The following is a 26,634-nucleotide window of genomic DNA, read 5'->3' on the forward strand; positions in this document are numbered from 1 at the left end:
TGATCCCAGTCGGATTTTGTTCATGTTTTTACAAACGCCGTATAAATGCAATAGATTTCCGGAGAAAACGCCCACCGCATTATCTTATGCCGCAGTGCCCTTTGTCGCTCTCCGTCTGTGAATACATTGACATTTGACATTTGTTCGGTTGTGTCTCTTCCACTGAGGACAATAAATAAAGCATGATCAGAATTCTGTGCCGGGAATCCGGTGGGTGGGACGGAATGCCGCGTTCATTCTGGTCAATTTAATACACGGATTGCTGACCGGGGCCCTGCGTTGTATTAGAGGGCTCACCATGAATACAATACAGAGATTCCAGCACAGGGATACCTCTGAATGGTGGTGACCTGGACTAAGCATCCAAGGTTATATTTTTTCACCTTATTGTTATACACTTTATTAGGAACACCTGTTTAAATGCTTGGTAACAAAGACTGCTAATTGGCCAATCACATGGCAACAACTCAATGCATTTAGGTATCTAGACGTGGTGAAGATGACTTGCTGAAGTTTAAACCGAGCATCAGAATGTGGAAGAATGGGGATATAACCACTTTACCACCGGAGGATTTTGCTGTCTTACGTCCAGGCCACTTTTTGCGATTCGGCACTGTGCGACTTTAACTGACAATTGCGCGGTCATGCAACGTAGTGATGTCGCGAACATAAAATTCGCCGTTCGCGAACGGCGAACGCGAACATCAGCGAATGTTCGCGAACCGGCGAACATTGCGAACCGCCATAGACTTTAATAGGCAGGCGAATTTTAAAACCCACAGGGACTCTTTCTGGCCACAATAGTGATGGAAAAGTTGTTTCAAGGGGACAAACACCTGGACTGTGGCATGCCGGAGGGGGATCCATGGCAAAACTCCCATGGAAAATTATGTAGTTGACGCAGAGTCTGGTTTTAATCCATAAAGGGAATAAATCACCTAACATTCCTAAATTGTTTGGAATAACGTGCTTTAAAACATCCAGTGTGTGTATACGATCAGGTATGATGTTGTATCGATCAGGTAGTGTAAGGGTTACACCCGCTTCACAGTGACAGACCAAACTCCCCGTTTAACGCACCGCAAACAACCGCAAACAGACCAGAACCGACCAAAATGGGACAGGAACTGGGCTTTAAGGGTTAGGGTTAGGTTTAGTGTTAGGGGCTAGGGTTAGGGTTACGGTGAGATACTTAGGGTTAGAGTTAGTAACCCTACCCCTACGCCTCTAACCCTAACCGTCTAACCCTAAGCACTAAAAATAACCCTAACCCTAGCCCTAACCCTAACCCTAGCCCTAACCCTAACCCTAATTCAATTTTTTTTTCTGGTTCTGGACATGCTACAGAGCTGAAACTTCACAGGTACACTTTTTAGACCCCCAGACACTGAATCACACAAAAAAAGTTCTTAAAAATTGTAATTTTTTGTTAGAGAGCCAATTATTGGAAAAATTAAAAAAAAATAAAAATAAAAAATGTCTTAGGATTTAGCATCTGGTGGGTCTAAAAAGTGTACCTGTGAAGTTTCAGCTCTGTAGCATGTCCAGAACAAGAAAAAAATACGAATTAGGGTTAGGGCTAGGGTTAGGCTTAGGGCTAGGGTTAGGGTTAGGGCTAGGGTTAGGTTTAGGGTTAGGGTTATTTTTATGGCTAGGCTTAGAGGGTTAGGGTTAAGGTTAGAGGGTTAGGGTTATGGTTAGAGGGTTAGGGTTAGGTTTAGTGTTAAGGGCTAGGGTTAGGGTTACGGTGAGATACTTAGGGTTAGAGTTAGTAGCCCTACCCCTCTAACTCTAACCCTCTAACCCTAAGCACTAAAAATAACCCTAACCTTAGCCCTGACCCTAACCCTAGCCCTAACCCTAACCCTAGCCCTAACCCTAATTCTATTTTTTTTCTGGTTCTGGACATGCTACAGAGCTGAAACTTCACAGGTACACTTTTTAGACTTTTTTAATTTTTCCAATAATTGGCTCTCTATCAAAAATGACAATTTTTAAGAACTTTTTTTGTGTGATTTAGTGTCTAGGGGGTCTAAAAAGTGTACCTGTGAAGTTTCAGCTCTGTAGCATGTCCAGAACCAGAAAAAAAGATCATTTTTCAGTAGAGCAGGGATGGTGGGAACCCCTTTTACACCTATATGATCTTTTTTTCTGGTTCTGGACATGCTACAGAGCTGAAACTTCACAGGTACGCTTTTTAGACCCCCCAGACACTAATCCAAAAAAAGTCATGCCTGCCACCGTATATATCAGTGGTGGGTGGGCAGTGGCACTGCAGTGGGCACAGTACACTCTGTGGACCTGACAGTCACTGGCACCCAGGCAACTGCAATTATAAAAAAAATATATATATTTTTACTTTGCAAGCTGCTGTGCCACCGTATATATATCAGTGGTGGGTGGGCACGCAGTGGCACTACAGTGGGCACAGTACACTCTGTGGACCTGACAGTCACTGGCAGCCCAGCCAACTGCAATAATAAAAAATATTATTTTTTTTTTCAATTTGCAACAAGATGCTGTGCCACCGTATATATATATCAGTGGTGGGCAGTGCACTGCAGTGGGTACAGTGCACTCTGTGGACCTGACACAGCACTCACTGCAATTATGACAGATGAAAAAAAAAATATTTTTTAAAATGCAAGGTACTGTGCCTGTGCCACCCGAAATGAGTGTGGTGTGCACACAGTACAGTCTGTGGTAGGTCTGTGGCCTCTCACACACAGCGGGCAGGCAACTGCAGTGTACAATAGATATATATATATATATATATATAAAGAAAAAACTCAATTACCAGCCCTTAAAAGGGCTTTTGGGGACACTAGATATATATATATATATATATATATATATATATATATATATAAAATTACACAAATACCAGCCCTTAGAAGGGCTTTTTGGGGTGCTGTCAGGATGCTGTCCTTACAGCAGTAGTGTACCAAGAACACTGACTAGCAAGACCAGGAACACTGACTAACTGTCCCTAGCTATTAACAGCAGCAGCAGCAGCTCTCCCTACTCTCACTACACACACTGCTTCAGAATGATCTAAGATGGATGCTGCCCTTGCTTATTTATAGGAGGTGGGAGGGTGTGGGAGGGAGGTATGCTGATTGGCTGGAAATGTGCCTGCTGACTGTGAAGTTCAGGGTCAAAGTTTGCCTCAATGATGTATTATAGGGGGCGGACCGAACATTGCATATGTTCGCCCGCAGCGGCGAACACGAACATGCTAAGTTCGCCGGGAACTGTCCGCCGGCGAACAGTTCGGTACACCTCTAATGCAACGCAGTACCCAAACGAAATTTACGTCCTTTTTTTCCCACAAACAGAGCTTTCTTTTGGTGGTATTTGATCACCTGTGCGATTTTACTTTTTGCGCTATAAACAAAAAAAGAGCGTAAATTTTGAAAAAATAACAATATTTTTCAAATTTTTTATATGAAATTCCCCCCCCCCAAAAAATGTAAAAATCAAAATTTTTTTAAATTTTTGGCCAATTTGTTTTCTGCTACCTATGTTTGGTAAAAAAATCGCAATAAGCGTATTTTGATTGGTTTGCGCAAAAGTTATTGCGTTTACTAACTAAGGGAAAGATTTTTGTCATTTTTGGTGTTTTTTTTTTTAACAAGTAATGGCGGCGATCTGCGATTTCTTTTGCGGGACTGCGACATTGCGGCGGACAGATCGGACCCTTGACTGATATTTTTGACACTTTTGGAGGGTACCAGTGACATTACTACAGTAATCAGTGCTATACATATGCAGTGTTACTGTAAAAATGACACTGGCAGGGAAGGGGTTAATTTTATTGGAGAGGGAGGGGTTAATGTATGCCTGGTGTTTAATAACGTGTGTGGGGGGAGGGGACTGAGTGACACAGGGACAGATCGCAGGTTGAGCTATGCTGAACCCTGCAATCTGTCACTGTCTGTCACTTAGGAGATCCACCTGCTTTGTTTACACAAGCGGGCGGATCTCCAAACTCGATTCCCCGACGATCGGGGAAGAGCGGCGGTGATCACCGCCGCTTCTCCCCTGGCCCGACTCCCGCTGTGACTGAAAACAGCGGGAGCGAGCCTCCGGCGGCGCGCGAGCGCCGCCCAGAAGGGGAGGAGTCCAGCGCGCTAGGTCTACGTCACTGGATGGAATCGAGCCACTTTGCCGCAGTACAGTCAACGTGACTGGTCGGCAAGTGGTTAAGCAGGGCCGGGACCAGGGGTGGGCAGAAGGGACGGCTGCCCTGGGCACTGTGGTATCATGTGAGAAGGGGGGGGCATCACAAGGAGATTGGGTGGGGAGGATGAATTTGGGGGGTTAGAATTGTTCTAGGAGAGGAAATTTGGGCGCGTGTGCTAGGAGTGTCGATTCAAGGGGGTTTGTGCTAGTAGGGATGTGGGGGGGGGGGTATCTGTGCTAGCAGGGGGATTTGGAGTAGGGGGGAGAGGATGTGTGCTTGGAGGGAAAATTTGAGGGGTGGAGGATTTGTGCAAGGAGGGGTGATTTATTTTTATTTTTGTTTTTGGGGGGGGGGGTCATTTGTGCTGTGGGGATGTGGGGGATGGGGGGGGCAAATATTTGTGCTGGGAGGGGGAATTTCAGCAGGGGGGTGGATTTGTACTGGGAGGAGGGGGGATTTATGATTAGGGAGTAATCATGCCCAGTTGGTTTTTGGCAGGGGGATTTTTTCGAACACATAATGCGCATACATCTTGGGGTGGGCACAGTTTGGCATATTCGCCCTGTGCTGTAGGTGACCTTGTCCTAGCACTGGATTTAAGTGACTTTGAACGTAGAATGGTTGTTGGTGCCAGGCAGGCTGGTCTGAGTATTTCAAAAACTGCTGATCTTCTGGAATTTTCACACACAACCATCTCTCGGGTTTACAGAGAATGGTCCAAAAAAGAGAAAATATCCAGTGAGCGGCAGTTGTGTGGAGGAAAATGCCTTGCTGATGTCAGAGGTCAGAGGAGAAAGGGCAGACTGGTTCCAGATGATATAAAGGCAACAGTAACTCAAATAACCACTCGTTATAACCAGTGCCGGGACAAAGATGGCAAACTTTCCCCCGCATTTCCCTTAGGGTTATGGTCTGGGCGTACACATCCCTGCAATAAATTATTGTGCCCAGGGCAGCCGACCCTTCTGCCCACCCCTTGTCCCTGCCCTGGTTACAACCAAGGTATGCAGATTACCATCTCTGAGCAGCACACTGATTGCTTTTTCTACTTACTCTGTCCTCTGGACAATGGGGAAGGTTCCAAGGCGTACATAGGAGCTCTGTACTCCACCATCTTTTTCTCCAAATACTTCTTTGACGTTGAAGAGTTCCATCAGGTCAAAACCTGTCACCAAATGATGTATAAGAAGAATGGTGGGAGATATTAGCTTTTACATGGATTCACAGCTGTTTACTGATGCAAGTTTATAAAGAATGTAAAACCTGGAGAGGGGACAACACAAGTCACCTGTGAATACGGCTATTCGTTATGAAGTAGACCTGATCTCAGAATGTCAAGAATGATATGAAATATCTAAAAATAGTAATAGTTCTAAGCAATACCTTAAAAAAAATCTACAGTTTGCCTTGAATCACTCTAGAACACCCTTTCTCAACCTTTTCAACATAGAGGAACCCTTGAAACAACTTTCCGGGCTCAGAGAACCCCTGCTAATAATTACTAAATCTACAAATCATGATACATTAGTGTGATGATCAGTGGGAAGAATGCTCAATACACTTGTGGTCAATGGGAAGAATTATCCCCCTACAGACAGTATAGCTAAAAAGTTCAATGGTGTCAGTGGGAACTTATCTGAGAGGCAGACATTACTCATTGCTCAGGGAAACCCTAGCAACCTCTGGAGGAACCTTAGGGCACCATGGAACCCTGGTTGAGAAACCCTGCTCCTGTCCCTTGAGCCTCATAGCAGAGTTGCCTCAGTGTGAGATTTTCTAAGCCAGGGTTTCTCAACCAGAGTTCCTCCAGAAGTTGCTAGGGATTCCTTGCGCAATAAGTAACTTCTGCCGCTCAGATGAGTACCAACCAGGAAGGGGCAGGATTACTGACTGACATGATTACGGCAATACCATTGACCAGATATGGCCATATTCAGGGCTGTCTTTAAGGCAGAGCAAAAGGGGCAGCTGCCCCGGGCCCAGGCACTGTTGTGGGGCCTAAAGCAGCTGCCCATTGAGCCCTCACTGCCTGAGAATAGTTGATAAGTGGATTTGGGAGGGCCCAAGAAAATGTTTGTCCAGGGTCTAATCAATATTAAGGATGGCCCTGGCCATATTTAGTTATTGATGTCAGCCATTATGTCCCCACCTTTATTTAAATTCCAAAAGACAGCAGGTGTGAACGTGCTGGAAGGTCAGCGTGTTTTTTGTTTTAGGAGGCCATCATGATTGACATGGATGTGCAACGCTGCATGACATGACTACTGATGGATCTACAAAGAGGGACTTTTTTTGAGGCTTTTTTATTTTTTCATAAGGGACTTGTCAAACAGTGAGTGTCTTTATTTACTATTTAAATTTTTTTGTGTGTGTGGATAAGTAGGAGTACTAAGTATTCCTTACTCATTCATGTAAGTGTGTGTGTGTGGGGGGGGGGGGGGTGATAACTGGGGCCTCATTATTTGTAAAGAAGGGTTCCAAATTCTGATCAGCCCCCCCCACCAGCTGACCCCCACCACCACTGGCCCAGGGTTGTGAGGAGAAGGCCCTTGTTACCATCAACATCATGCTTTGTCAGGGGCACAAGTCAAGGTAACCCAATAGCAGACTGATAACATTGTCTCAGCCTAGACATTGACTGGAACTTAAGGACAAGTAGGAGTACTAAGTATTCCTTACTTATTCATATGAGTGGGGTGGGGGGGGGGGTGATAACTGGGGGCCCCACTATTTGTAAATGAGGCTTCCAGATTCTGATTGATCAGCCTCCCACTAGCTGACCCCCACCACCACTGGTCCAGGGTTGTGAGGAGAAGGCCATTGTTACCATCAACATAGTGCTTTGTCAGGGGCACAAGTCAAGGAACCCCCCATGTGGTAACCCAATATCAGACTGATAACATTGTCTCAGCCTAGACAAAGACATTGACTGAAATTTAAGGACAAGTAGGAGTACTATGTATTCTTTACTCATTCATGTAAGTGGGGGGAGGGGGTGATAACTGGGGGCCTCATTATTTGTAAAGAAGGCTTCCAGATTCTGATCAGCCCCCCCACCAGCTCATCCCCACCACCACTGGTCCAGGGTTGTGAGGATGAGGTCCTTGTTACCATCAACATGGTTCTTTGTCAGGGGCACAGGTCAAGGTACCCCCCATGTGGTAACCCAATAGCAGACGATAACATTGTCTCAGCCAAGACAATAACATTGACTTGAACTTAAGGACAAGTAGGAGTACTAAGTATTCCTTACTCATTCATGTAAGTGAGGGGGAGGGGTGGGATAAAAACTGGGTACCCATTATTTGTAAAGGAAGCTTCCAGATTCTGATAAGTCCCCCGCCACCACTGGTCCAGGGTTGTGAGGAGGAGGCCTTTGTTACCATCAATATGGTGCTTTGTCAGGGGCACAAGTCAAGGAACCCCCCATGTGGTAACCCAATAGCAGATGGATAACATTGTCTCAGCCTAGACAAAGACATTGACTGAAATTTAAGGACAAGTAGGAGTACTATGTATTCTTTACTCATTCATGTAAGTGGGGGGAGGGGGTGATAACTGGGGGCCTCATTATTTGTAAAGAAGGCTTCCAGATTCTGATCAGCCCCCCCACCAGCTGATCCCCACCACCACTGGTCCAGGGTTGTGAGGATGAGGTCCTTGTTACCATCAACATGGTTCTTTGTCAGGGGCACAGGTCAAGGTACCCCCCATGTGGTAACCCAATAGCAGACGATAACATTGTCTCAGCCAAGACAATAACATTGACTTGAACTTAAGGACAAGTAGGAGTACTAAGTATTCCTTACTCATTCATGTAATTGTGGGGGGGTGATAACTGGGGGCCCCATTATTTGTAAAGGAGGCTTCCAGATTATGATTGATCAGCCCCCCACCAGCTGACCCCCACCACCACTGGTCCAGGGTTGTGAGGAGGAGGCCTTTGTTACCATCAATATGGTGCTTTGTCAGGGGCACAAATCAAGGTACCCCCCATGTGGTAACCCAATAGCAGACTGATAACGTTGTCTCAGTCTAGACAAAGAAATTGACTGGAACTTAAGGACAAGTAGAAGTACTAAGTATTCCTTACTTATTCATGTAAGTGTGGGGGGTGATAACTGGGGGCCCTATTATTTGTAAAGAAGGCTTCTAGATTCTGATCAGCCCCCCACCAGCTGACCCCCACCACCACTGGTCCAGGGTTGTGAGAAGGAGGCCCTTGTTACCCTTAACATGGTTCTTTGTCAGGGGCACAAGTCAAGGTACTACCCCCCATGTAGTAACCCAATAGCAGACCGATAACATTGTCTCAGCCTAGACAATAACATTGACTGGAACTTAAGGACAAGTAGGAGTACTAAGTATTCCTTACTCATTCATGTAAGTGAGGGGGAGGGGTGGGATGAAAACTGGGTACCCATTATTTGTAAAGGAAGCTTCCAGATTCTGATAAGTCCCCCGCCACCACTGGTCCAGGGTTGTGAGGAGGAGGCCTTTGTTACCATCAATATGGTGCTTTGTCAGGGGCACAAGTCAAGGTACCCCCCATGTGGTATCCCAATAACAGACTGATAACATTGTCTCAGCCTAGACAAAGATATTGACTGGAACTTAAGGACAAGTAGGAGTACTAAGTATTCCTTACTTATTTATTTAAATGTGGGAGGTGATAACTGGGGCCTCATTATTTGTAAAGGAGGCTTTCACATTCTGAAGCGCCCCCCCACCAGCTGACCCCTACCACCACTGATCCAGGGTGGTGAGGAGGAGGCCCTTGTTACCATCAACATTGTGCTTTGTCAGGGGCACAGGTCAAGGCACCCCCCATGAGGTAACCCAATAGCAGACCGATAACATTGTTTCAGCCTAGACAAAGCCATTGACTGGAACTTAAGGACAGCTTTAAAATTATATTTTTAAAAAAATGACACCATGAACCCGCATGTTGTTTAACCGTGGTATCTTCCTCTAGGTGGGCACCCCCCCTGTGACACAGTTTGTTCCCATGGGGGTGCCCGGGTTGGGGATGTCCACCTTCATACTAGGCGGTGGTTGACACAACTTTATACATGAGTTACGTTGGAATGTCACATGTTGACCACTGCTTGTTATATGTTACTGTATGAGTACTTAGCTATGTAATGCCTTTCCTCCATTGCATGGCGGAATTATTTGATTGACTGCTTGCTTAACTCTTGTTGTACCATTTTAAAACTAATAAAAAATTATTGAAACTAAAAAATGACACCATGACTTGTAAAGGTACTGAAAGGTCCACTGTAAGTGAGGACAAGCCAGTAGACAATTGAGGCGGCGGACAAAAATACCAAATGGGTCAATGATCAGTAATGGGCTTTACATCCTATTGCCTCATTTAGCCCGGACCATACGGGTTACACTGAAGCAGTCTTGGTACTTCCATAGTGTTTGGGAACACACTGAAGTTCCTTTTATTATGCAAGCCTTGTTCACTGCATTCTTTATTCGCTTATACATAAAAAATAAAAACTCAGCAAAAGTTCAAGAAATGCACATTGTTATTCATATATCATGGAATTTGCTTATATCAGGACCCAAACTAAACAATTATTTATTGTGCGGCTTTGGCTAATCCCAATGTATGGCCGCCGCAGGGCCCCCATTTTTCTGAGAAATAAATGAGGTCTTGTGACCTCCACGACTCCTGAAAAGGTCACTTTGCAAAATACATCTGTGTATTAGTCATTGCCCAAATCTATGTATCATTAGTGAGCGCATTATGCAAAGGATCGGCTCCATCGTTAATCATGGAAATATTGGGCCGGTGCCTTGAAGACAAAGAGAACTTTATAAATACATTGGGTGTGAAAAGGATTATTGTAGTAGTGTTCACGGTAAGCGGAATTAGTGTCTGGGTCATTAAAAGTAGATGTCAAGGGAAAAAATTGGATTTAAATGAAGCCAATTAAGGAAAATTGATTACACTTCGTTCTACTTGTATTTCCTTTTTTTTAGTATCATATAGCTTTTGTAAGAAACTTAAAGTGCTTATAAATCTTTACATAAACCCAGTGAAGTGACTGGCCTCAGGTGTTACCGAGAGATAAAGCACATTCTCCTACATAAGCTGTACCTGTTTATCTGCAGCAATTTCTTCTCTAAGGGCTGGTTGGCATTACAAAAACACACTCCGGTAGTGATCGACCCATATCGTTTTTTTATTGCTGATACCGATACGGATATTTTGGCCATCGCATATCGGTATCGGCCGATATCTGACGATATTTTCGGACATTTAAAAAGAAAATAATTTTTAATTTTTTTACAGGTACTCTTGTGGGGGGATCTGGGGGTCTAAAAGACCCCAAACCCCTCCTCTGCACTTAAAGGCATTCAAAACGCCATGTTTTGAATGCTGTAATTTTTTATAATTTGGCGCCGAGTACCCGAAAGTGATGTCATGACATCACTTACGGGTTTTTACATGGAGACCCAATCAGAGCCGAATGGGGCTTTGATCGGGTCTTCGGCGGCCGTGCAGGCTGGTTGTCCGGGTCTCCTGGTGGGACAGGAGACCCGGGCGAGCCGCGGAAGGGGGGGGGCGTCCCCTCCCGCTCCTTGTAATGACAGCTGAGCGGCTTCTCAGCCACATCGGTTGTCATTACAAGATAGCCCACAGTCGGCTATGGACGCCGGTACTGGGGTGATGCCTCTAGCTGCAGGCATCACTCCGGTACAAGCACTTTCCCGAAACATCGGTAATATCGGTAACCTCCGGGGCCAATTCTGATATATCTGGGAAAGTGCAGATTGGCCCTTGTTATATCGACTTTGCAGATAATCTGTCGACCCCTACACTCCACATCTGTTGTAGATGCCTTTCTGCATGCGCATTTTTTGGCACGTCCTGGTGCATTTTTGATGCGTTTCTGGATGCATTCTAGATGCTTTTTTTCTTCTTTTTTTTTTTTCCTGTTTTTTTTTTTTTTTTATGTACTGTGGTCCAATGCATTTTTTATGCAGTTTTTGATGTGTTCCAGTGCATTCCAGTGCATTTTTAATGCATTTTACTACGTTCCAGTACAGTCCAGTGCAGGAAAAATGCAGCATGTTCTACTTTTTTTTTCTGGAACTGACTGCACTGGTGTGAACTATGCCTTTTGAAACCTACTTTCCATGCATTTTTGCTGCAGATGTGACCTGGCCTTTCAATGTCCTTTCAATGTCCTGAATTTATACAGCTTGTCTGAGCTTTCAGAAAGCAGGGGGCAGGGAACGGAAGTTACACTCTGAAGAGCTCAGTGAGGAGAGCTCTGAGAGCTGATTGGAGGGAAGGGACACACCCCCTAACACAGCACAGAGGAACAGAGCTGAGGCTGTCAATCACAGGCTGTGTGCTGGAGATCCCTCCTCTGTCACCTTTTTTTTTTCTCTTGGAGTCAGAAGTGACCCATGCTGATAGCAGAGGAATGAAGCAGTAGCCAGAAATGACACTTTGTGCTCATAAAGTGGAGTTCCACTCATTTTTTTCCACTTACTCCTAATACAATCCCCATCCTCCATTTACTAAAAAATGGTAACAATTTTTATTATTTTTTTTTTTTCTAAATACCTGTAATTCCTGATTTTGTGGAGCACTTCCTGCTCGGGCTGCCTAGGCGATTACATCATTAGGCGCTTCCCATGAACACCTAAGACCATCGGCGTCATGTATCCCAGGAGCCCATGGGAGTTGCCTAATACCAAAATCTTGCGTTATTTCCCGTCAGGAAATTATGCAAACGGGAGGAGTTGGGCGCCATTTTCACGGAGAAGCATCTACAGGTAGGAAGTGGAGCCACTCAGTTCCAAACAACAGCAGTATTTTAAAGCAAGAAGTGATGCCTACACTTAATCGGTTATATGAAAGAGAAAAGGAGGCGCAAGCACCTAGTGCATTACCCTTTGACACCTTTAAAAAGTTTACTAAAATGCCAAAAACATACTCACAGACATGAAGGGCAAAAAACGCATAGAATGAGTCCACCACATGTGGAAATGAACATGTCCCTGTACTTGGACCGCTGATGCGTTTCGGGAGGCACGCTCCCATCCTCAGAGAGTGTGCCTCCCGAAACGAATCAGAGGGTCCAAGTACAGGGACATGTTCATTTCCACATGTGGTGGACTCATTCTATGCGGTTTTTGCCCTTCATGTCTCTAAGTATGTTTTTGGCATTTTAATAAACATTTTAAAGGTGTTCAAGGGTACGGCACTAGGTGTTCGCCCCTCCTTTTCTCTTTTATGTGCACATTGTTTGGAGTTCCCCTCCTGAGGAGAGCAGCATGCGTACCATTTCCATCAGAGTGAGCGCTTTAGATGGACCACACCCACCATACCCCCCTGACCACACCAGCTCCAGCCCACACACCTAGCCCCCCCAGTCGCTGGCTCACTCCCCCTGGGCAGTCGTCGGCGGCGGTTTCCCCCTCAGTCTCCTCCGTGGGCTTCCCCTGCATCTCCTCCCTCCTCCTCCTTGGCCAATAGCATGGCTTCTCCTTTCAGGCAGTCGGGAAACGGGTCTCAGGACCCGCTTCCTGATTGGCCAGGAGGAGAATCAGCGTGGCAATAGTGAATATTCATTGCTATTGTCACACAACTGCGTGGGCTCAGGGCGCAGTGCTTTGCACCCCAAGCCCACCCTTTTTTGAAGTCTATTATAGCCTCTGGCTTAAAAAAAAAAAAACTCTATTGGAATCCATGCGTCCGGTGCCCTGCATGTAGATTAGGGGGCCGAACACATTGATAGGGGGGGCGGCGCCCCTGCGCCCCTAATGGATGGGCCGCCACTGCTGGGTAGCCACCTGCACTAATTCCCGGAAATAGATACAAGAGGGCTTCAGATGTCCACAGTGGAGTTGGACCCTGTCAGCTTCCGATATCCGGGTACTTTTATTCAATTTAAACATAAATAAAAAGACCTGCATTTATAACACTATCTAAAGATTGCATATCATGTGGACCAAGTTAGAGTGAAGTCTTAAAAAAAAATTGGATTTGGGGACTGGAACTCTGCTTTAATTGTGACAAGTACACATTGTAGAGGGATATGCTTTGTTCATATTTCAATATATTTTAATATATAATAAATTAGCCCGTCTTCCCAAGCTCGCCAACCTACTCTCTGCTTTTTGGTGAAGCTAGACCCCTCATTATAAAGAAGGGGCACAGAGCAGCCATAATATCTGTCAACTGGAAGCTGTTGTAGGAAAAGCTGACAAATTGCACAGTGGAAGATTAGGGTCAGCCAGGAAACTATTTTAAATCAGATTGCTAGCTCTTTGGGCGATCAACTCTTTTGCTTCCTTTTTTTTTAATGTTATTATTATTTGTTTTTTGTTGTTGTTATTATTGGAGACGTTTTATTCTTTTAGAAAAGACCTGGCTAGTTTTTTTTGGTCAATTTTACACTTCTGTGTCATTGTAACATTTAGGCTTCATGCACACATGACGTTTTTACAGCGGCTGTTTTTGGCGTCAGACATTTTTTTTCTGCAGCCAGTAAACTTCCCAGCATGTTCTCCTATGTCTCCCCGGCATGTTCTCCTATGTCTTCCCAGCATGTTCTCCTATGTCTCCCCAGCATGTTCTCCTATGTATCCCCAGCATGTGCTTCTATGTCTCCCCGGCATGTTCTCCTATGTCTCCCCAGTATGTTCTCCTATGTCTCCCCAGCATGTTCTCCTATGTCTCCCCAGCATGTTCTCCTATGTCTCCCCAGCATGTTCTCCTATGTCTCCCCAGTATGTTCTCCTATGTCTCCCCAGCATGTTCTCCTATGTCTCCCCAGCATGTTCTCCTATGTCTCCCCAGCATGTGCTTCTATGTCTCCCCAGCATGTGCTTCTATGTCTCCCCAGCATGTTCTACTATGTCTCCCCAGCATGTTCTCCTATGTCTCCCCAGCATGTTCTCCTATGTCTCCCCGGCATGTTATCCTATGTCTCCCCCAGCATGTTCTCCTATGTCTCCCCCCAGCATGTTCTCCTATGTCTCCCCAGCATGTTATCCTATGTCTCCCCCCCAGCATGTTCTCCTATGTCTCCCCAGCATGTTCTCCTATGTCTCCCCCAGCATGTTCTCCTATGTCTCCCCAACATGTTCTCCTATGTCTCCCCAGAATGTTCTCCTATGTCTCCCCAGCATGTTCTCCTATGTCTCCCCAGCATGTTCTCCTATATCTCCCCGGCATGTTCTCCTATGTCTCCCCAGCATGTTCTCCTATGTCCTCCAGCATGTTCTCTTATGTCTCCCCATTATGTTCTCTTATGTCTCCCCCAGCATGTTCTCCTATGTCTCCCCGGCATGTTCTCCTATGTCCTCCAGCATGTTCTCTTATGTCTCCCCATTATGTTCTCTTATGTCTCCCCCGGCATGTTCTCCTATGTCTCCCCAGCATGTTCTCCTATGTCTCCCTGGCATGTTCTCCTATGTCTCCTCAGCATGTTCTCCTATGTCTCCCCAGCATGTTTCCCTATGTCTCCCCAGCATGTTCTCCTATGTCTCCCGGGCATGTTCTCCTATGTCTCCCCAGCATGTTCTCCTATGTCTCCCCGGCATGTTCTCCTATGTCTCCCCAGCATGTTCTCCTATGTCTCCCCAGCATGTTTCCCTATGTCTCCCCAGCATGTTCTCCTATGTCCTCCAGCATGTTCTCTTATGTCTCCCCATTATGTTCTCTTATGTCTCCCCCAGTATGTGTCCTATGTCTCCCCAGCATGTTCTCCTATGTCTCCCCGGCATGTTCTCCTATGTCTCCCCAGCATGTTCTCCTATGTCTCCCCAGCATGTTCTCCTATGTCTCCCCAGCATGTTTCCCTATGTCTCCCCAGCATGTTCTCCTATGTCTCCCTGGCATGTTCTGCTATGTCTCCCCAGCATGTCCTCCTATGTCTCCCCAGCATGTGCTTCTATGTCTCCCCAGCATGTGCTTCTATGTCTCCCCAGCATGTTCTCCTATGTCTCCCCAGCATGTTCTTCTATGTCTCCCCGGCATGTTCTCCTATGTCTCCCCAACATGTTCTCCTATGTCTCCCCAGCATGTTCTCCTATGTCTCCCCCAGCATGTTCTCCTATGTCTCCCCCAGCATGTTCTCCTATGTCTCCCCAGCATGTTCTCCTATGTCTCCCCAGCATGTTCTCCTATGTCTCCCCCAGCATGTTCTCCTATGTCTCCCCAGCATGTTCTCCTATGTCTCCCCAACATGTTCTCCTATGTCTCCCCAGCATGTTCTCCTATGTCTCCCCCAGCATGTTCTCCTATGTCTCCCCCAGCATGTCCTCCTATGTCTCCCCGGCATGTTCTCCTATGTCTCCCCAACATGTTCTCCTATGTCTCCCCAGCATGTTCTCCTATGTCTCCCCGGCATGTTCTCCTATGTCTCCCCCAGCATGTTCTCCTATGTCTCCCCCAGCATGTTCTCCTATGTCTCCCCAGCATGTTCTTCTATGTCTCCCCAGCATGTGCTTCTATGTCTCCCCGGCATGTTCACCTATGTCTCCCCAGCATGTTCTCCTATGTCTCCCCAGCATGTTTCCCTATATCTCCCCGGCATGTTCTCCTATGTCTCCCCGGCATGTTCTCCTATGTCTCCCCAGCATGTTCTCCTATGTCTCCCCCAGCATGTTCTCCTATGTCTCCCCGGCATGTTCTCCTATGTCTCCCCAACATGTTCTCCTATGTCTCCCCAGAATGTTCTCCTATGTCTCCCCGGCATGTTCTCCTATATCTCCCCGGCATGTTCTCCTATGTCTCCCCGGCATGTTCTCCTATGTCCTCCAGCATGTTCTCTTATGTCTCCCCATTATGTTCTCTTATGTCTCCCCAGCATGTTCTCCTATGTCTCCCCAGCATGTTCTCCTATGTCTCCCCAGCATGTTTCCCTATGTCTCCCCAGCATGTTCTCCTATGTCTCCCCGGCATGTTCTCCTATGTCTCCCCGGCATGTTCTCCTATGTCTCCCCGGCATGTTCTCCTATATCTCCCCGGCATGTTCTCCTATGTCTCCCCGGCATGTTCTCCTATGTCTCTCCAGCATGTTCTCCTATGTCTCCCCATTATGTTCTCTTATGTCTCCCCGACATGTTCTCCTATGTCTCCCGGCATGTTCTCCTATGTCTCCCCAGCATGTTCTCCTATGTCTCCCCAGCATGTCCTCCTATGTCTCCCCAGCATGTTCTCCTATGTCTCCCCAGCATGTTCTTCTATGTCTCCCCAGCATGTCCTCCTATGTCTCCCCAGCATGTCCTCCTATGTCTCCCCAGCATGTTCTCCTATGTCTCCCCGGCATGTTCTCCTATGTCTCCCCGGCATGTTCTCCTATGTCCTCCAGCATGTTCTCTTATGTCTCCCCATTATGTTCTCTTATGTCTCCCCCAGCATGTTTCCCTATGTCTCCCCGGCATGTTCTCCTATGTCCTCCAGCATGTTCTCTTATGTCTCCCCATTATGTTCTCTTATGTCTCCCCCAGCATGTTTCCCTATGTCTCCCCAGCATGTTCTCCTATGTCTCCCCAGCATGTTCTCCTATGTCTCCCCAGCATGTTCTCTTATGTCTCCCCAGCATGTTCTCCTATGTCTCCCCAGCATGTTTCCCTATGTCTCCCCGGCATGTTCTCCTATGTCTCCCCAGCATGTTCTCTTATGTCTCCCCAGCATGTTCTCCTATGTCTCCCCAGCATGTTTCCCTATGTCTCCCCAGCATGTTCTCCTATGTCTCCCCATTATTTTCTCTTATGTCTCCCCCAGCATGTCCTCCTATGTCTCCCCAGCATGTTCTCCTATGTCTCCCCGGCATGCTCTCCTATGTTTCCCCAGCAGGTTCACACCCATGCGATGCGATTTTGATGCAGGGAAAAAACAGTCCACATTTGCACCAAAATGTTTTAGGACCCTTTTTTCCCCGCATCTAAATCTTATTGCATGGGTGTAAATGCCCATGCGATGCAATTCTGGCAAGCATTACATTGTGGGAAAGTCGGAGTTACTAAAGTTGCTGAGAGGTGATTTATAGCTAAAAACAGTAAAAAAACGCTAACGCCAAGAAATGCTGAAAAACGCTAATGCAAAAAAGCTAAAAATCGCTGAAAAACTCACTACAAAGCTACTGGCATTTGTATGATGTCCAGTGTGCACGAGGCCTAATAAGAACTGTATACATTAGCAGTCTTTGTAAGGCATGAAAAGTATGCCAGTCACCGCGCACCATGCAAAGCCGTCTATCCTGAGATAGAGATGCCTTACAGTTTGTATAAAGTCAGAACAAACTCCTATCTAGGAAAAAAAAATTTAAAGTCAGCAACAAATACTGTAGCTCAGGGGTCTCAAACTGGTGGCCCTCCAGCTGTTGCAGAACTACAATTCCCATAAGGCATTGCAAAGCTGACAGTTACAATCATGAATCTCCCTTTGGGCAAAGGCGCAGTGGGACTTGTAGTTCTGCAACAGCTGGAAGGCCGCCAGTTTGAGACCCCTGCTGTAGCTGATAACTTTTAATATAGTTAATATAATAAGGACACTTATCTCTCCAGGGATCCTGCAATGTCAGCACCCCAAGCCGATTTGTCTATCAGCTTCAGGTGCAGGCATTGCAAAGTCAGGGAAACCGGCAGTGAAGGCTTCACAGCCGGTTTCCTACTGCACATGCACGAGTCGGGCTGCACTTTCTGAATGGTCCCACTGTTTTCTGGGGGACACACAGATCCCAGAAGGCAATGGGGGGAAGGAGGAGGGGCCAGACATGACATAGATCGCTGTGCGAGATCTTATCAGGAAGTGGGAGTGGGTAACTTTCAAAACCAGGTACCCGTTCCCCCCCAGAAAGTGCCAAATGTGGCAGTGGAGGGGTGAGGGTGCAAACAAGTGGAGCTTCTCTTGTTGGATGGAGCTTCACTTTAATTCACATAGTGCCTCTGCAGTTTACACATGTATTTGCAAATGTGTTGAAACGAAACCCCTGTTTTTAGCGCATATTGTTAGGCAGGATAATTCAGTTTGTTGCAGGCTGGCTGGTAAGTGGAGCTGGGAATTTTCTTTGGCTTTGTTTGACATGTGTCACCCTTCCATGTGCTCCTTGCTGCAAAGGCCAGTTATACGTGTGGGGAGGGACCATTGGTTTGTACATTGTATCTATAGGTGGGCTGCTTCCCAATCTATTATTTTGGGTCGATAAGATAATGGCATATTTTGTTACTTATATCCCCCTTTATGCTTTAAGTTTGTGTTCTTTGTGTGGTGTGCAAGGCAAAAATTACCCATTAACATTGTAAAGATAAGGAATAAGATAATAAAACAAAGGTGGCTCTGTTGAGGACCTCCTGAGGTCATCCCTTAACCCACCTGGAATTTCGTCTTTTTCTCCATTCTTGTGTTTAAAACGGTCACCCTCGACTCTGACGTTTGGACAGAGGACATCTGCAACCCAAAAAAAAAGAAATTGGAAAAATAAGGCGTATAAACTTACATCACACACGTACACAGCACAATTCAACAAAGACATAACACACAGCAGACTTTTCATGATGGAGTTCTGGAAATGTTAACTGTTCAGTTTGTTGCCTAAAATAAATAATATTAGCAAAACGGTTTATCAAGCACAAATTTTCAAATAAAAAATACACTGAAGTGGAGATGTAGAGGGGAGGCGGGATCCCTCCTACATACCTGGTGGACACGCCCCCACGTTCAACCCTTCTAGAAAGAAGTACACAGATTGACCAGCAAAATTTCCGGCCTGCTCATGGAATTTACACCGACACAATTCTTATTACATCATTCCTCCAACCCTCCCTCCGGCATTTAGGTGATAAGGAGTGGTGTATTTTGGCGAGTTTGTTAGGGGGTGTAATACCATCCCAGGTATAATTTCATTGTGGATTCCCAATGTGAAACGTTCTTGGAGAACTGGCGTGGTTTTCTAAGTGCTGAGGTTAGGCATATACCCATGGAGGACTTAGAGTGATTTAGCTTGTAGAGAGACGCTCTACTAAAGTTGTCTAGTATATGAAGTAGATGAGGAAGTGAGTCCACTGGGTCAGCGAGTTATATGATGATGTCGTCCACGTAGAGACCTATCTTGTGAGTTGTGTTTCCCACTGTTAGTCCTGATATAGAGGGGGTGGGTGGAATGGTTGCACCCAATGGTTGGATTACCATGACAAAAATGAGTGGCGACAAGGGGCACCACTGCCGTGTCCCATTGGTGATAGGAAAGTGGGGCGAGAGGTAGCCTGAGGTCCAGACTTTGGTGCTAGGGTTAGAGTAGAGACTCATGATGGCTTTTAGGGTGTTACCGGAAAGGGCAGCTCTCCCTCCATCCGCCAACTTGGGCGCGGCGCTGTGCGGGCTTCATGAAGAACTCGTGCAGCCGCCTGGAGTGTTGAGACTCCTGCTTCCACCGTGACATGTCCTACGGGTGTCCCAGTAAAAGATCCTCCCAGATGGAGGGAGAGAGAGAGGGGTGCCAGTGCTGTGCGATGCTGTGGAGCCCAGATGAGAGTGGAGTGGTACAGCTAAGTGGCCATTCCAGTCAGCGGCCAAACCACGCCCCGGCTAGGCCCCCTTTTAAACTGATGGGGCCCAGGCCCAGTACAGGAGGGCTGGCTGTACTACCTTATCAGCGGCCCTGGGCGCATGCACTCTAAGGGAATGGCATACCCGTGCCTTTCCTTCAGAGTTCTTCGAGTCCTGTGCTGTAAACGGGGGCTCCCCTGCATATGCATACTAGCACATTTGGACATTGCCTTGCAGGTTTTTATTTTATTTTTATTTTTTTTTAGGAGGTTTAGGCCCCGTTCACATAGGGGCGACGCCGCGACCTCGGAGCGGCCGCCACGGACTTCATAACATTGAAGTCTATGGCGGTCGCCTCCTGGTCGCCCCAAAGAAGCTCCGGACCCTTTTTCTAAGTCGGAGCGACTTGTGTTGCTCCTATTAGAATGGGTCCGCAGCTTCCCTATGGGAGGCGACCTACGGCGACCTGTGAGGCGACCAGGTCACCTCACAGGTCGCCCTAGTGTGAACCGGGACTAACAATCTCTTTAAAGGTATTTTTTTGTTTTGTTTTGAAATAAAAAACATGTTATATGTATCTGCTCTGTGTAATGGTTTTGCACAGATCAGCCCCAATCCTCCTTTTCTTCGGTCCCCCTGTCGGCACTCCTGGTGCCCCTAGAGGGAGGAGCTTGCTTTGGGGGCACTCGCTCCCAAGCCCCTGCTCTGCAGGTCCAATCACACACAGAGCCAAGGCTCAGCCTCGCCCCTTTCTCTTCTCATTGACTCACTGGTTTTGATTCACAGTAGCTCCCACTGTTGTCCTAGCCAATGAGGAGGGAGAGTCTCCAAAGAGCCAGGGCTTTTGTGCACATCGCTGGATTGCAAAGGGGCACAGGTAAGTATTCGAGAGTGCTTGAGAGGGCTGTTGCACACAGAAGGTTTTTTTTTTTACCCCCATGCATAGCATACATGAAGGTAAAAAAAACCTTGAGCCTTTAGAACCACTTTAAAAGTCGCTGCAGATCATCACTTTAGAGCTAACTGTGAATAATATGCCTGGAATTATTGCTTTCACTGGTTACAATCACATGTGCTTGTATGCAATTTTATTTCTGGACAATTGTTTTCACGAAAACATTATTTATATCACATAAAGAGTTAAAAAAGTCCCCTAAGTGATATAAACTCTTTGTGACAGGTTCTCTTTAAACGGTCATTTACACCCCTGATGTCTTACCTGCCTTACACTGAAGCTAATGGAACACAGATTGCACTCCTTTTGCTTTCTCCTGGACATAGCAACCGGCCAGGGAAGAAGGGGGTCGCGTAGGGAAGGCCCAGTACTGAGCTTGTATGAGGGGATAGGGTGAGCTAAAATTTTTGGGAGGGGTTTAAGTGGAGTGTAACTTTATTTTTTGACCGTTTTTTCACTGAAACGTTATTTATATCACATAGGGGAAAAAAAGTCCCCTATGTGATATAAACTCTTTGTGACAGGTTCTCTTAAATGAGACATCAGGGATCTTTTGGACCCCTGATATCTGACCTGTCTTCCGCTAAAGCTAAAAAAAAAGCACAGATTGCACTCCATTAACTTCTTCTCTGCCCATAGCAACCGGGGGAAAGTGACAACACGGAAACCAGAATACACGTCACTTCCTGGTTCTGGGGAGGGCTAGGGGAGATCAACGAACTGGTATTCACTGGTCACCCTCCCCTCCATTCAGTAACACTTGGCAAAAGGGAAGAGCAGAGCAATCATGCTGGGAGGGGTCATGTGGGGGGAGGCACAGTTCTGAGCTTGTATGTATATAGTTGCCAACATTTTAAAAAAATTTCCAGCGACACTTTGCAGCACAGCTATCAATTACCACACCCACTTCCCTAAAGCTCCGCCCACTCTGCATAATTAATCTCGCCTACTTATCAGATTATAGAGTCTACTCAATATAGAGAGAATTACAGGGAATTTAAAAGGGAATTTCAAACTTAAGGCCACAGCAGCAGAGTTGGAATAATTCTCCCATTCAGCTGCACTACTTCTGCGTAACATTTATGGGCAGCCTGATTAACGGGCACTTCCAGGGACAATATAAATTACCTGGGACAGGCTCCTATTTGCAGGGACTGTCCCAGGAAAAAAGGGACAGTTGGCATGTATGTAGGGGCAGGATAGCCTAAATTTTTTTATTTTTTTTTGGGGGGGTGTTGGTTCCAAGTTGGGCACAACTTTACTTTTAACAATTTTTTTTACAAAAACTTTATTTATATTAAAAAAAAAAAAAAAAAAAAAAAAAAAAAAAAAGTGATATAAACTCTTTGTGATAGGTTATCTTTAATGAGACATCAGGGGTCTTTAAACCCCTGATGTTTCACCTGCCTTACACTAAAGCTAATGAAGTGCAGGTCATGCTTCTTTAGCTTCCTCCCTGCCCATAGCAACCAGGGAAAGTGACAACATAAACCCAGAAGTGATGTTATATATGTCACTTCCAGGTTCTTTTGCAGCTAGGGGAGATCAATGAATGGATGTTCATTGATTTCCCTTCCCTCCATTTGGTGATACTCGGCATGTAGGTCAGCGGAACCCAGAAAGCATGGTGGGGGGTATTCCTAGTCCTTAGCTTGTATGTGGGGGTCGGATGGGCTCAGGGGGTTGAGGGGGGGGGGGAGGGGTAAAGTGGTTGGGTGCAACTTTATTTTTGACACTATCTTTTCACAAAAACTATATTTATATCACATAGAGGACAAAAAGTCCTCTAAGTGATATAAACTCTTTGCGACACGTTCTGTTTAACAAGCCTTTTAGACCCTTAACCACTTGCCGACTGCCGCACGACTATATACTGCGGCAGTCAGCCTCTCCTGGGCAAAGTGACGTATCAGTACGTTACTCGGCCATGAGCCTGAAGGGGTTCTTAGTTATATTTCCTGACACTAGTTGGCGTCCCTCCCTTACAAATCCATGACAAAGATTATTATTATCCCCAATTATCGAAGATTTTGGAAAATCCATCTTTGTAAGAGTGAGGGTTCTTGGGCAAAACACAGAATTTTGGTGAAAAAAAAAATCTTTGTTAGAGCCCTTGATAAATAGGAGAGGCTTGAGATAAAATTTGCCAGGAGCCACCTAAAATATCAGTATTAGATGCCCTTTAACTGGTTATAAATGTTTGACAGTCCTTCCGTGCCGGGTTTCAGGAGACCTTTTAAGATGGAGAAAGCCTCTTGCATCTTTTGTGTCTCGGGTTGGAAGCTTGGCTTCCTAATCTGTCTATTAGATGCAGAGGAACAACGGACTCCTTCTAATGAAGACAAAGAGGAGAAAACAAAAGAATATCTCTTTTCCCTTTTGTCTGTTTCTCATCCAAATCATCTCTTTGTGTGTGTGTGGAATCAGCCCAGGCCGTCCTTTCAGAAGAGGAACTTCTAGCCGGTCCTTATCCCTTGTATTGTCACACATGTGCCACTCCGCATTATAGAAAGGAATAGAAATATAGAAGAGTCATGGCAGATGAAGACCACGTTGGTCCATCAAGGATGACCTCTTTTTATTTTTTGTTGTTTTTTTTTTCTTTTAACCTCTTTCACTGAATAGAGATTTAGGTTTGTTCCAAAAATGTTTGAATTCACTTACTGTTGACTGACTCACTACCTCTGCTGGAAGTCTACCTCAAGCATCAACTACTCTTTCAGTAAAATAATACTTTCCAAGGCCCCAGTCACACATCAGGGTTTTGTAGCTTGAAACTTGAAGGTTCAAAATGCTGGAGGAGAAAAATTCAATTATTCTCTATGGAGATGGTTCACATCACCACTTCAAGTCATCTGAAGCTCAAAAAAGTTCTGGAGCTTTATTTTTGTAGCTCAAATTGGGCAAAGGGGTTTGTTTTTGAAGTGTTTTTTTTTTGCAGAAATGCATGTAAACGCTTGATTTGCACGTTTTTGGGTGTTTTAGTGTGTTATCTCACGCATCAAAGCGTGAGCATTTTTCTGGAATATTTAAATAAAGTAATGTCAATAATAATAAAAAATAATAATAAATAATAATAATAATAAATAATAATAAATATAGTACATACATAATAAAAATCATAAATAAATATTAAAAAATAAATAAAAATAAATAAAAAATGTAACCCTAACCCCCTAACTCCTAACCCTAATATTAACTCCTAACCCCAATCCTAACCACTAACCCTTATATTAACCGCTTGCCGACTGCTCACAGTATATTTACTGCGGCAGTCAGCCCCTCACAGGCAGAGCGACGTAGGTCTACGTCGCTCGCCTGTGAGGCTCTGGGGAGCGAGCGCGCGCCCGCGGAGGCGCGCTCCCGCTCCCGCGCGGTCACGGACCCCCCCGCGCGTTTGACACTCGGCGATCGTCGGGGGAGAAAGTCAGGCGGCTTGTGTAATCAAGCCACCTGTCATTCTCCTCGGTGTAAAGACACTGATCACACGGTTCTACTATGTAGAACCGTTGATCAGTGTCCCTACAGCTCAAGCCACAGCCAATCACAGTAAGAATCACGCCCCTAGGGACACACACAGCCCCTCCCTCTCAAATAAAATTAACCCCTTCACTACCAGTGTATTTTTACAGTAACAGTGCATATATATAGCACTGATTACTGTAGTAATGTCACTGGTAACCCCAAAAGTGTCAAAAATGTCAGTCAAGGGTCCGATCTGTCCGCCGCAATGTCGCAGTACCGCAAAAAAAATCGCAGATCGCCGCCATTACGCGTTAAAAAAAATAAACAACAAAAATTACAAAAATCTTTCCCTTTGTTAGTAAACGCAATAACTTTTGCGCAAACCAATAAAAATACGCTTTTTGCAATTTTTTTAACCAAACATAGGTAGCATAAAACAAATTGGCCGAAAATGTTAAAAAATTTTGATTTTTACATTTTCTTTGGGGGGAATTTCATATAAAAAAATTTGAAAAATATTGCTATTTTTGCAAAATTGACGCTCTTTTTTTGTTTATAGCGCGTGATCAAAAAATCGCACAGGTGATCAAATACCACCAAAAGAAACCTCTGTTTGTGGGAAAAAAAGGACGTCAAATTAGTTTAGGTACAGCGTCGCACGACCGCGCAATTGTCTGTTAAAGTCACGCAGTGCCGAATCGCAAAATACCCCCTGGTCGTTTAGCAGCCAAATCCTCCGGGGCTTAAGTGGTTAACCCCTAATCTTAACCCCGGGGGCCTAACCTAACCAAATAAATAAATAATAATAATAGAAATAATGAATAAAAACATGTATTAAACCCCTAAACCATAACTTTTAACCCCTAACAAGGCCCCATTCACACATCAGTGGTTTGTAGCTTGAAACTTGAAGGTCCAAGACGCTGAAGGAGAAAAAATAAATGATTCTCTATGGAGATGGTTCACATCCCCACTTCAAGTCGCCTGAAGCTCGAAAAAGTTCTGGAGCTTTATTTTTGTAGCTCAAATTGGGCAAAGTGGTTTGTTTTTGAAGTGTTTTTTTTTTTTTGCAGAAATGCATGTAAACACTTGATTTGCACGTTTTTGGGTGTTTTAGTGTGTTATCTCACGCATCAAAGCCTGAGCATTTTTCTGGAATATTTAAATAAAATAATTGTCAATAATAATAATAAATAATAATAATAATAAATAATAATAAATATAGTACATACATAATAAAAATCATAAATATTAAAAAATAAATAAAAAATGTAACCCTAACCCCCAACTCCTAACCCTAATATTAACTCTTAACCCTAATCCTCAAAAAAGTTCTGGAGCTTTATTTTTTTGTAGCTCAAATTGGGCAGATTGGTTTGTTTTTTAAGTGTTTTTTTGTTCCACAGAAATGCATGGAAACGCTTGATTTGAACACTTTTTGATGTTTTAGTGTGTTATCTCACACATCAATGCGAGAGCATTTTTCTGGAATATTTAAATAAAATAATGTCAATAATAATAAAAAATAATAAATAATACTAATAACAATAACAATAATAATAATAATAATATATATTACATACATAATAAAAATCATAAATAAATATTAAAAAATAAATAAAAATAAATAAAAAATGTAACACTAATAATAATAAAACATAAATAACAATAATAATAATAATAATAATAATAATAATAATAATAATTAATATAGTACATACATAATAAAAATCATAAATAAATATTAAAAAAATAAATAAAAATAAATAAAAAATGTAACCCTAACCCCCGACTCCTATCCCTAATATTAACTCGTAACCCTAATCCTCAAAAAAGTTCTGGAGCTTTATTTTTTTGTAGCTCAAATTGGGCAGATTGGTTTGTTTTTTAAGTGTTTTTTTGTTCCACAGAAATGTATGGAAATGCTTGATTTGAACACTTTTTGGTGTTTTAGTGTGTTATCTCACACATCAATGCGAGAGCATTTTTCTGGAATATTTAAATAAAATAATGTCAATAATAATAAAAAATAATACTAATAACAATAATAATAATAATAATAATAATAATAATAATAATAATAATAATATATATTACATACATAATAAAAATCATAAATATTAAAAAATAAATAAAAATAAATAAAAAATGTAACACTAATAATAATAAAACATAAATAACAATAATAATAATAATAATAATAATAATAATTAATATAGTACATACATAATAAAAATCATAAATAAATATTAAAAAAATAAATAAAAATAAATAAAAAATGTAACCCTAACACCCGACTCCTATCCCTAATATTAACTCGTAACCCTAATCCTCAAAAAAGTTCTGGAGCTTTATTTTTTTGTAGCTCAAATTGGGCAGAGTGGTTTGTTTTTTAAGTGTTTTTTTGTTCCACAGAAATGCATGGAAACGCTTGATTTGAACATTCTTTGGTGTTTTAGTGTGTTATCTCACACATCAATGCGTGAGAATTTTTCT

General features: G+C 44.2%; 1 protein-coding gene across 1 annotated transcript in view; it reads right to left on the minus strand.

The window, feature by feature from the left end:
• The window catches only part of COL22A1 (collagen type XXII alpha 1 chain), a 624,908-nt gene that overhangs the window by 364,964 nt on the left and 233,310 nt on the right, over window positions 1-26,634 (minus strand). Inside the window, exons 4-5 of the mRNA XM_082257569.1 lie at window positions 18,546-18,620; window positions 5,240-5,351 (exon numbers count right to left, since the gene is read on the minus strand). Coding sequence (XP_082113695.1) covers window positions 5,240-5,351; window positions 18,546-18,620 — 187 coding nt within the window. The remainder of the gene's footprint in view (window positions 1-5,239; window positions 5,352-18,545; window positions 18,621-26,634) is intronic.

Source organism: Pelophylax lessonae (assembly GCF_965119305.1).
Source record: "Pelophylax lessonae genome assembly, chromosome: 5".
NCBI lineage: Eukaryota > Metazoa > Chordata > Amphibia > Anura > Ranidae > Pelophylax > Pelophylax lessonae.